Raw genomic sequence first — 12,468 nt, 5'->3', positions numbered from 1 at the left:
GCAAAGTACGCAGTTTATGACTGACCACTTTCTTCCGTGGTACAAAAAGAAGAACCGTGCCTTTCGCAGCAAAATTATCTTCATGGATGACAATGCACCATCTCATGCTGCAAAGAATACCTCTGTGTCATTGGCTGCTATGGGCATAAAAGGAGAGAAACTCATGGTGTGGCCCCCATGTTCCCCTGACCTCAACCCTATTGAGAACCTTTGGAGCATCCTCAAGCAAAATATCTATGAGGGTGGGAGGCAGTTCACATCAAAACAGAAGCTCTGGGAGGCTATTCTGACATCCTGCAAAGATATTCAAGCAGAAACTGTCCAAATACTCACAAATTCAATGGATGCAAGAATTGTGAAGGTGATATCAGAGAAGGGGTCCTATGTTAACATGTAACTTGGCCTGTTACGTTTTTTTTTTATTGAAAGAGCTTTTGATTTCTGTAAATATGACCTCCTGATGCTGCAAATTCAACAAATTACCATTTTACTTCTCTTTACAACCTTTAAAATGTTTTGATCTCTGTTGTGCATAATAATGTGAAACCGTGCATTTTTTAGTTTTTTACTTCTAAAAAAAAAATCTGTTATCATTAGGAGATTTGTTCAATAAAATTTGCATTATACTCCAATGGTTGATGGCTTGAGGTTATACTGACTGTAATTTGTATCGACTATTTAGGAAAATCAGCGAAAAATAACATTTGCATAATAATTTGGAACGTGGTGTATCTATCTATCTATCTATCTATCTATCTATCTATCTATCTATCTATCTATCTATCTATCTATCTATCTATCTATCTATCTATCTATCTATCATCTATCATCCATCTATCCATCGATCTAACGAACGATCGATCGATCCATCCATCCATCTGAGGCGTAGCATGAAACTCCTGGGCCCCAATACAAAATCTGTAACAGGGCCCCAACCTACTATGTGCCATTTAAATTATTAGTGTCATTTGGCAAAGAGGCACCTTTTGTCCCCCACGCATCAAGACCTGGGTGTAATGTCAATTTTCTATTGATCTATCCATTAATTTATCTATTTATTTATCCATCAATCTATCTATTCATCTGTCCAACTATCCCTGGGTACCAATAGTACTAGAACTTCAACCATCAAATACTCTTCATGAGCTAGGATGGAGGAGCTTTCTAGCTAGGAGCTGGGTACTCATGCTACGTTTTCGAAAACGTGGAAGCCATGGCGGGATTTCAATGCGACACGACACCTTTCAGATGGGCGCAATGCATACACATGACTTGTATGTCCCACCAGATATAATCTCCGGGTTCAAAATACTACGAACTTTTAGATGTAGACTCTCCACCCGCTGTTTAGATAGTCCCCATGTTGTAGGGTTTTTCATATACTGGATTTTGCTTTCCACCTTGAATGTCACACTACTGTCTATCTCACTACCTGGAGATATCAGGTAATAAACACGGGTTGTAGATAGGTCACTTTGCTCAGACACAGTTTGAATTGTTTTGTCTTCTATTTTTTTTTTTTTTGTATTTCTGTTACTATATGCTGGTTTGAATTTCTTTATCTCAATAAAAACAAGTTTGAGAAAAATAAATATTCTTCATGAAAAGAGACACTTATACCACTTTCAACAGTCACAAATGTATCCATTTAATATTGTTGTATTTATTGGGTTCTGAAACAACTACACATTCACATCCTCTTGAGTACAGTACATTTGGCACAGTAATAATGTTTACAATGAAGTAACACAAATGAATGGCAATAGATTTAAAACACATCGATAAGAAAAAAAAGTGTTCTGTACAAATAAAGCATCACAATACAAAAACGGAATACCTTTTATATTTATATATTTATATATAGCCAGAACTATTTGCACATAATTTATTAGAGGTAATATTCAGCTTTGTTTGGAAAGGTCCTGTTTTTTTCTCATGACTCGGGATCCCATTATAACTCTCTAGTAAGAAGAGTGATCAGGTTAAGCTCTTTTATCTTCATTTTTTGGCAGCTTGCTCAAAATCCAACTGTACATGGCCGGTAACAAAAAAAAAAAAGGAAATTTCGATTACGGTAATAAAAAAAGTGTAACAGCACATCCATCAAAGTCATAGTGAACATACATACCCACACATACACTATGTGTGTATAAACAATCCCTTTAATCTGGCATTCATAAGTCTAACAATTCTGATAGTTCGGCACTTAGGTTTTATTAGAATTGCCTGATAGTCCGCAATGTCGTGGACAGGAAGCGGAAGACTAAGTGGAAGCATATTGAGAAGTATAATGCCTATGTTCATCTTTGAACACCATATTACAAATTATAAATACATGTACTACTTATCTTTTACTGATCCTGCGTTACTTCCTGTATTATAATTCTGATTGTTATTGGAAACAGTCGACATGCTTGTTGACAGACACGCCCCTAATAGCTTTGCTGAGTTTCTATAATACTGTGGGAGAGCCAGTTCTTCCTGCATCAGATCTCCATACAGGGCCTAGAATAGGGGTGACACTTCCCTGAATGATCAGTTTAGACAGTGAGCCAATAAAGAATGCTGGAAGATTTCAGCTCTGAAGCCCACACAATTATTAGAATTCATCTCTGGTCTGTGACACAGACTGTAACACAGAATCAGTACCAGACTTAGTATGTAGGTGTGGTGTCCGAAGGTGGACATACCCTTCAAGGAGGTTCTGCCATTGGGAAAGACAACTTTATTTATTAACAAAGTAATCTCTGCCATGATTTTGGAGTTCCTGCTCCCGCATTGAGTAAAAGTGAGTGTCCAGAGATGAAGACCTCTAGACCCTTATCTGTTCTACCAACGAATCAACATAGACTTGTCAAAAATAGGTCATTTGCCTGTACGGTCACACAGAGCCTCTATGGTTCCTTACGACAAACCTGTATGTAGAACCGTGTTCTGCCGTATGGTGCCTCCGTAAGGCACCAATTCTTTCTTGTGCTTCTATGGGAGAATACCTCCGTATGACGGCTTCTGATGGAGCAGGGATGGCAGGCTATGGGTGCTGTTTTCCGAATCCGTACAATAGAAATCTTCAATACAGCTGTATGCATGGGCCACTATAGTGCAGGTAAAGATCTACAAGTCGAATTGTCAGACCCCAGCCTTGAAACTCCAACATGGCATGAAATTATAAATCCTCTAATAACATTTCCTCTGTATTTTCAGGCTTTGTGACACTTATTAATGGGGCTGCACGTCTCCCTAGAAAATCCAACTTCTTTATGTTTTCCAACAATCCAGAGTATTTGATAATCTGACATGTCCTATGAATGCCAGATTAAAGGAATTGTATTGTATATTTTATATTTTTGTAATGGCTTCACCGACAATAGGAGTTTTGACGAATCTAACATGAATCTAAGGGTATGTTCACACGAGGGCGTCCGTTACGGCTGAAATTACGGGGATGTTTCAGCCTGAAAACATCCCCGTAATTTCAGCCGTAACGGCATGTGCAGGCGCTTGAACGCCGCGTCAATTACGGCCGTAATTAGCGCTGCTATTCATTGGAGTCAATGAATAGCGGCTCCAATTACGGCCAAAGAAGTGACAGGTCACTTCTTTGACGCGGGCGTCTAGTTACGCGCCGTCATTTGACAGCGGCGCGTAAATATACGCCTCGTGTGAACAGACAAACGTCTGCCCATTGCTTTCAATGGGCAGATGTTTGTCAGCGCTATTGAGGCGCTATTTTCAGACGTAATTCGGGGCCAAAACGCCCGAATTACGTCCGTAAATAGGCCGTGTGAACATACCCTAATGGTAACAGACCTTGTGTAAACCTGTCAGGAGGATGTAATGAATTGTATGGACTTAATGTAACATCCATCCATACAAAATGCCCGACTTGTCCTGTAGTGTACAACAATCCTAAGGAAATGAATGATGTATGCAGGTAGGAGAGTTAACACGAGGCAGGCTCATCCAGTCCATGCCATCTGTAGGGAGTGAATTACTCTGGCATTAGGAATGACTCATTATTTGATCTTAACCCCAGGAGTTACATAAATCACTATGGTATAAAGGCCTCTAATATATATATATATATATACACACAATATTAGTGCACTATGCCAATACGGGAAAGGGCACTTGGCATCGTTTTAAGCTGGTGGCCTGGCAACCCAGCACTGACTACAGAGCCAGTAGTGACACATTGTTATCTCTATATTATTTTTTTTTTGTAGATATCCAGTTTCAACAACCTCTATTTGGATAGTATGTCCCCCAGGAAAAAGCTAATCATGGGGTGCTCCACTACTGGAGTCCATTGAGATCAGCTGTTTAGGTGACCACCATGTATATGGTAATTTTCCCTGCAGCATTACATGGCACCCAACAATATCAATGGGGATCCATTGATTTCAATGGACATCAGGGGCCCTACAGAGCAGACAGCCACACGGCTCTCTGCTAATAAAGTCCACCAATAACTCTTATTCTCCCTCTAAATGAGATGATAGAATTTAATCGATTTTTCTTTGATTACCCTCCATTCCAGAAACAAGTCTTAATTTTTTCATGGTTTTATAAATTAAATTAAACTATATTGTCGATGAATTATACCTCCCAAACCCATCTACTAACCCTAGGAATGAATAGACGTAGTAATATATTCAAGATTTAAAACCATTATAACAATATATAATTACACCTGAGTTTATGAAAAAGGAAAAGAAAAATGAAATGGAACAGTTTATCGTCGGCCCAAAGTGTGGTGTCACGTGGGCATTTACCATCATGCCTCCGCCTTGTAACACACCAGTCAAATAATTGCCCTTGGGTAGATACCAGCTAGTCCCGATTCTATATTCACACAATGTAGTTGTGGTCCAATCTCCACTTCTTCCAATGAAAAGCATGGTGGATGACAAAGCGTGAAATCTCATTGAAATCCCTTACTACTGGAAAACCCCAATGACAGTAAGGTAGGAACATGGCCTAAGGGGAGACTAGCCTTATGCATTAAAGACAGTAGACGCTCATAAGAGAGGAGGGAATTGTGAGGCCATTGGGATGCCTTAGGCCAATCGATTTGCCAGGTTTGAGTTTCTATGGACTGGTGGATCGGGAGAAATGATTCCCCCGACACTAGTGCTAATATTATTAGTGCCCATGTACTAACCCCTACTAAAGACTGTGACACCAACAGCCCACCTCATGGAGGAAAAGAAGAAAATGGTGCAGAGAACCTAACGTCATAACCAAGCAGCAGTACTAGCAAAATCCTTGCTTTACCCAGTAAACCTGTACAATTGTACCATTTATGTGCAATAATAAAGCTTCCCAATTAATACATTATTTAGTTCTTTGCCTTTTCACCTAGACGGACTCCTGCTTTATAGATATTCATACTAAAACTAAACTCATTAATGCTGGATGCCCACTTCCATTGGCCGTTGTACGGCCGCTAATGACAGTTCCGTGAAACACGTGTCACACACGGATGGCTTCCGTGTGCAGTCCATTGTTTCACGGACCAAATCAATGAAAAGGCCGAGACTGTTCCGTCAAAAACGGGCAGGAGTAGGACCTGTCCTATTTTTGACGGAACAGCCGCACGGTTCCGTTAAAACAACTGAAGTGTGCATGGCCCCATTGAAATGAATGTGTCAGGGTGCTATCAGTCAAAACACCGGATAGCACCCTGGCTAAAAAAACTGAAGTGGGCATGAGGCCTCAGTAGTAGCATCTTCTGAATTACTGACATAAGTCCTGCTGTATATTAAGGTGGTTATATGAGATTAAAAAAAGTCAGGACTGCTTTCTTCCAGAAGCAGCACCACTCTTGCCCATAGGTTCTGGTAGAAGTCAGCCATCTTTTTTGTTCTAATATAACCCCTTTAATGTTGGCCACAGTGGTTGGACCTGACTTTATTTCAACTTGCACTGCAAAGCAATTGCCACCTCCACATATCACTGAGGCTGCAATTGCCTGTTGCAAAGCATCATGGTCCGAGTCTTTGTGGCGGCCGCACAGCGTAACATTGTAGTATCACTTATAGCTGTTTTCTCTTACTTTTATTGAGAACATGCTAGACAGATGATTTGTGACTTTTTTGGTCTTTTTAGGTGCACCTTGTTGAAGTTTTGCCTGACAGTTGTGAATTGTCACATGGTAATTTCATTATTTTTTCATGGAAATTCTCAGGGAATTAAAAAAAATATCACATATTTGTCTGCCATGAGGCACTACAATGAGAAAACACTGTTACTGCCCTATCGGCCATGCTTTTGACGAACTGGACAACTCCACTGTTGATTTTGGCTGTCATGGGCACAGTACTGTCGGCAAGTTGTAATGCCTAATGCCACTTGAAAGAACATCTGTTGATTTGGGCTATGGTATTGTAGGCATGTTTTGCCAAATTTTATAGTGAATAGCATAAAGTCTCCACACTGCGCTGCAAAGTCAAGTAGCAGGCAAAGTTCAGTTTTACAGGTGCTACTTAATATTGAAGGGGTTCTATGAGAAACAGCGCCACTCTGGTACATGGGCTGTGTCCAGTATTGCAACTTAGCTTCATTTACTTGAATAATTATTGTAGTCTCATACAAATATTCACCAATTTTTATATAAATATGTCAACAATTCTGTGCTGATTAATTCCTCAATATATCTTTAGAGCAGGTAGGTATTTTATTTTTGTGACCTAGAGCTCCAAATCATAGCCATAGGGTTACATGTTAAAATTCTGGCTTCCTGCAGCCACCACTAGGGGGAGCTTACTGTATTCTGTTTATACATTAAACGCAATAATACATTAAACACAATAATAACAGTTTGCAGTAAGCTCATAAGCTCCCTCTAGTGGTGGCTGTAGCAGACAAAATTTTGTACATTGACTCTACATTTTGTCTATTGAGGTCAGTATCAGAAAAATAGAGCTCTGACTGCCCTAAAGATAAGCTAAGAGTTAAACAGACTTAAAAACGACGTAATGATAATTGCTGGAGGTCCACTTCAAGAGTATTGGCACCAGTGGTGTGCTATTTGCCAACATCAAATCTTAACAGACAACTTATGCCATTGTGTAGCCCGTCCTAAAGGGAATGGATCTGACCGGTTGTGGTAAACTGTGTATTGAACTACACGACTTGTCCTCTCCATTTCAGCACTTGGATTTCTGGCGATCACCACGGAAAGCGGCAAGTGACATTATAGGGAACCTGTCAGCAGTTTTAAGGTCTCAAAATTGCCTACAGCGCTATATATGGGAGGGGGAAGGGCAATGTAAGGAAAATTGTTGTCTCGGTCGTGCAGGTTCTTGACCGAGAAATCGATATTTAATTCCCCCGTTGCAAGTGCCACTCTCTGCTCTGAAGGATGGCTCAAGCATCCAATCAGGAAACCTCTAGAGCCGTCACTATAGCAAAGAGGCCCGTTCTCTTAGGAGAAGCCAGGAGCACTTGCAGATAAGGGGGTCGCCTGAGCGGGACTTGTGACCGCGGTGTCGGGGGAATTAAACTGCAAAACAGATATTTTTGCAATGCACTTCCCTATATAGCGATGTCAGCAGTTTTGATGCCTCAACTGCTGACAGATTCCCTTTAAACCCAACCGTTTATCAAGGAGCAATGGGAATTTCTGTCCTAAAACTAAAATCTAGAAAAACCTAAGAAGTCGTATAAATGACCCAGAAAAAAGTTTTGATAAATCAAACAAAAAAGGCCTAAAAACAAAGAAACAAAACGGATGCTGTGCGTGCTAGCACTGTTGCTTCAAGCCAATATTCCTTCCTATTCCTTTCGTTACAAAGTTCTGAAATACTATACAATAGATCTAGTAGAGCGTAATATCTGTTTACATCTTTTAAAACAAAAAACAATAATAATTATAATAATAATAATAAAAAAAATAATCTCTCACAGAAACTTGAACCAATACACATACAGAGTATTGCACATTGACCTTATAATAAATTCTTTATGGACTAGCATTTTATAATTTCCGGTACATGCAGCAGTTGATACCTTTATAATGAATAAGACTCCACAGGCTTTTGCCGCAAACACTATTTACAAAATCTCACCTGTACAAAGGCAAATAAAGCTTCCTTAGTGCCACTTTGTCACTCACAAGTATTTTTTTTTTTTTCCAAGAAGCAGCGGATTCATATCTGTCAAAATGAATCCCGGTCACTGCTTAAAAATCAGTCCAGTAAAATACATCAGAAATTGCAATACAGGTATACACAAATACACAGGGTACTCTGCAAATGAAAACATAAGTAACACTGTCAGCACGTCTACAACAAGGTAACTGAACTATGGCGGTACGTTGTTTTTTTTAATTTTTTTTCCCCCCAATGAACACACAAACTTAATGTACAGTTCTCGTGAATGTCAGTTATCAAAGTTTGTTCCTCTCCACACTTATCCCTAAGTGTGTTACATCAGATTCTGCACGTCACATTGTGATAGTAGACAAATCGAAGAAAAAACAGGACAGTAGTGCTCTAGTTTCCTAAACGTGTGCAAGGGCAACATAAGTGCAGGAGAATGGTTTCAAGGTTAAGGAAACGGTTCTTACAAAAACCCATATTGGTAACTCGACTTATTTTATAACACTGCTCAGGGTTGTCTAAGAAGTTAAAGGGGAACTCCTACAAGTCCTAAAAGCCCCATAGGCTTCATGAACAAGGACATATTATGGCATTGTACAAGCTGAAGATGTGATATGGCGCACATCTAAGTCTATGTGGTCTACACTGTACCTCCATATGCCTCCAATTTCAAACAGAGGTATACGGAAGTATTTTTAGCATGGAGCCATAGGAGCTCCGTGTGCCACCATCCAGGCTCCATGCACGTGTATATAGAAAAAAACCAAAACACCTTATTTCTGTGTTGAGATAGGAGCGATTGACAGGCCGCCTGCAAGTAGAGCTTATGTGATTGTTTCCTCATGGCAACACTTCTTCCCCTGTTCTAGTGTGGATCACAGTTGTCAGAGATAGATTGTATGTATCCAAATCCATCCTTATACAATGTCCACATCGTAATAGGCTTAAATAAATTCAGTTTGGACGTGGACGTTTACGTGGATGGAGATCTGTATCCAATATAAAATAATAAACAACAAGAGCACAAAACAAGAAGTGTTGTCATAGGGACGCAGTAAGGGAAACTCCTTGAGCAGACGGCCTATAAGTTGAGTAGCTCATAATTCGGCACAGATATAAGGTATAATTTTTTTCATCTTCACGTGTTTAAAACACAATAAAGGGACTTTTGTATAAAACTTGAGGGACCTGATGGGGCATACTGCATCATATGGTTTCACAATGGATGAGAGACGGCTACTGAATCCAGCCTAGCAATACATTCCTTAGCGGCAATCCTGGGGTTAAGGATGATGAATTCCGTTTTTACAATGAACACAATTATAAATACTATTGTACAGTACAAGTCTATAGGATTTGAAGAGTGTCTGATATTTCTAATCAATCGGACTATGAAGGATCTAATAAGGAAGATAGAAATTCATAAGTTGTCACTGAACCTTAGTCAACTGCTAAAATAATTCAGCCCTTAAAAGGTTCATGACTACTACACAAGTGCCACAAACATGTGACACTGACACCTTTATAGATGCCCTTCTTCAAAGTAAAGCCCCAAGACCTATATCTGCATAGTGGGGGTTACCCTTCTTTTGGAACACTCTTCACCGTTCGAGGAGCTGAAGACTCCACAATGGAGGACCTAACATTCAAAGCAGGACACACTTAAAAGAGTTGTATGAGATAATAAGAACATGGTTGCTTTCTTCCAGAAAAAGTGCCCCTCTTGTTCATGGGCCGTATATCATATTCCAGCTCAGCCCTATTCGCTTAAGTGGTGACTAATCTCTTTAAAAACTATTGACATGTCATAGAGACATGTCAGCAGTTTTGATCGGTGGCGGTCCGAGCACTGAGACCCCCACCGATCCCTAAAACGAAGCTGCAGAAGTGCTCGGGTGAGCACTGTGTCGATTTGTTTTCAATTGATCCTCGGAAAGCTAAGCCAGCAGTGTACAGACTCATAGACTTTCCATTGAGTCCGTAGACTGCTACGAGAAAAATCGATCAGAAACTAAGCGGCACCGTGCTCCCCCAATCGCTTCAGCAGCTTCGTTTCAGCGATCGGTGGGGGTCTCAGTGCTCGGACCCCCACCGATCAAAACTTCTGACATGTCACTATGGCATGTCAAAAGTTTTTCAAAAGTTTAGTTACATTTTAAATGGACCTGAACTGCAATACCAGAAACAGCCTATGGACAAGAAAGGAAGAGCCATGTTTTTCTAATCTCACACAACTCCTTTAAGTTTTTGTCCATTTTGCCCCCTGACCATCTTGTGTCCTTTTTGCAATATCAAGACAATTGCATGTCCTTTGTTTTAAAGGGAAGACGCATGAGGGAATGGGCCGCTTTCTACAAGAAGACATTTCCATAGTGGTGCATTAAGTAAGTGCTCCCCCCCATGTATTTACAGGTTTTGCAGAGTTCACGACAAGTTTTTTTTCAGACGGCAAGTTATGTCCATCTTTCTCAGTGGTTGAAGGGAACAGTGTCGAAGCAGGAAAGGGTTAAAATAACTTAAAATACTTAAAACTCACCCCTGCATTGCTTTCCTATTGTACACTTTCTGTAAGTAAAAAAACTAAAATAAATAAAATGTTTTTCTAAGATTGTCTAGTATTTTGTGGTCACCGACCAGGCAGAATGTTACAGCTACAGATACAAACTGCAATGTTGCATTGCTCCATATAACAGAAAATCGGAGTGCCTTCAATTAAAAAAAATCAATAGCAACAATAAATAGTATCTTTACACAAGTAGCAGGCTCATAATAAAACAAGTTTGTAAGGATCCACTGAATCTCAGTCACATATTATGTCTCCATAGGACTACTGCGTGAGGACAAAACCCCACCGTGCCGTTCCTTCAGGCCAGAGGTTCCTCTCCGAAATAGGAGAATCCTTCAAATTCGCCCTGATTGATTTGTTTCACTATGGCTTCGTCCACCAGGGTCAGAACTGGTTCTTCTCGCGTAAAATCCTGGTCAAAATTGTTTACGTCACGTTTGGTTTTCTGAAAAATAAAGAGAAAAAGTGGTTGGTATTGAAAGTTGAGGTGAACCCATAGTTGAATTTTTAAATAGGTCCAAAATTTTGTGTTAATACATTTACGTAAAATATCTTTGTACACCACTTGCGGAAGACTAAAGGGTATGTGCACACACAGAGTTTTCAGGTGTATTTCGGGGCTTAAACGCCTCGAAATGCTGCTGAAAAAATGGTAGCTGAACGCCTACAAACATCTGCCCATTGATATCAATGGGAAAAACTGCATTATTTTCAGACAGGGCGTTTTTTTACGCCGCTGTTTTAAAAAACGGCGCATAAAAAATTCCCCGGAAAAAGGAGTATGTCATTTCTTGAGCCGTTTTAGGAGCTGTTTTTCATATTGTCAATAGAAAAAAAGCTCCAAGAACGTCTAGGAAAAACGCCTCACAAAACGTTTTCAGCTTCAAAAACGGCTGAAAATCAGAGGCTGTTCATCTCTTTTTCAGCCGTTTTTACTTGTGCATGTGAACATACCCTTACTGAAGATGGATTCCTACAGCTCTCATTGAACTTAATAATAAATCTGTATGCAGTGAGCTCACACGCTCCCCCTAGTGGTGCCCGCAGGCAGAAAAAAATGTATTCATGTAACTGTGTAAAGGGAACAAGAAGATTGTGGAGCTCTAGCAGAATATTCTCGAATTTTACAGCATGTGTCTATTTACTTCACAACATCTGCAAAATCTTTTCTATATATTATTGTATTTTCATGTATAGAAGAGAAACTTCCTCACTTTTCCCTCGAGTCTCTTTCCCTTCCACAGTCATTTCATAAAGGCGAAAAATAACATGTTTATGAAAAGTAGCATCAGACTCCGCAACAGAGCTCCACCAAATAAACCGCCCTATAGATATTTCCTAATATACTTCTACATATGGATTAGACAAAACCTGGCAACTAAAAAAAATAAATCAGCCTTGGTGACCAGATTGCTCTCTACCTTTCATGCATTGAGTGGCCGGGTGACAAATGCATGAAGCTGGATGCCGGCACTAAATGCTCCAAGCAATGTGTTCACCTGCATCAGGGTGGGCATCTCAAGAAAACGCTATAAGATCTTCAGTAGAACATTGTACTTTGTATTTACGGCAGGACTTGAGAAGGGAAATGAATGTGATCCATTTAACGACACTATTATCAGTGAAAAGCTCAACGGTGCCCCCTGTGGTGAGACTATTATTTTTCTTGTTTTTTATTATTTTTTTTTTTACGTTTTCATTAAACTTACACGTATGTACAGAATATACCACTTTATATATCTGATGTTATTCAACACTCTCTGATGATTCTATATCAAATACATTGATTTGATTGGC

General features: G+C 39.8%; 1 protein-coding gene across 1 annotated transcript in view; it reads right to left on the bottom strand.

Annotated features, from left to right (window-relative positions):
* Nucleotides 1–1,623: 1,623 nt before the first annotated feature.
* PRKCE (protein kinase C epsilon) overlaps nt 1,624–12,468 on the bottom strand; it is a 340,355-nt gene continuing 329,510 nt past the window's right edge. The window contains exon 15 of the mRNA XM_075863215.1: nt 1,624–11,116. Within this exon, the coding sequence (XP_075719330.1) occupies nt 10,970–11,116 (147 nt within the window). The 3' untranslated portion in view covers nt 1,624–10,969. The remainder of the gene's footprint in view (nt 11,117–12,468) is intronic.

This window comes from Rhinoderma darwinii, chromosome 4 (genome assembly GCF_050947455.1).
Source record: "Rhinoderma darwinii isolate aRhiDar2 chromosome 4, aRhiDar2.hap1, whole genome shotgun sequence".
Taxonomy (NCBI): domain Eukaryota; kingdom Metazoa; phylum Chordata; class Amphibia; order Anura; family Rhinodermatidae; genus Rhinoderma; species Rhinoderma darwinii.
The sequence above is the reverse complement of the archived record's forward strand: the minus strand, read 5'-3'. Positions and strand labels throughout refer to the sequence as shown.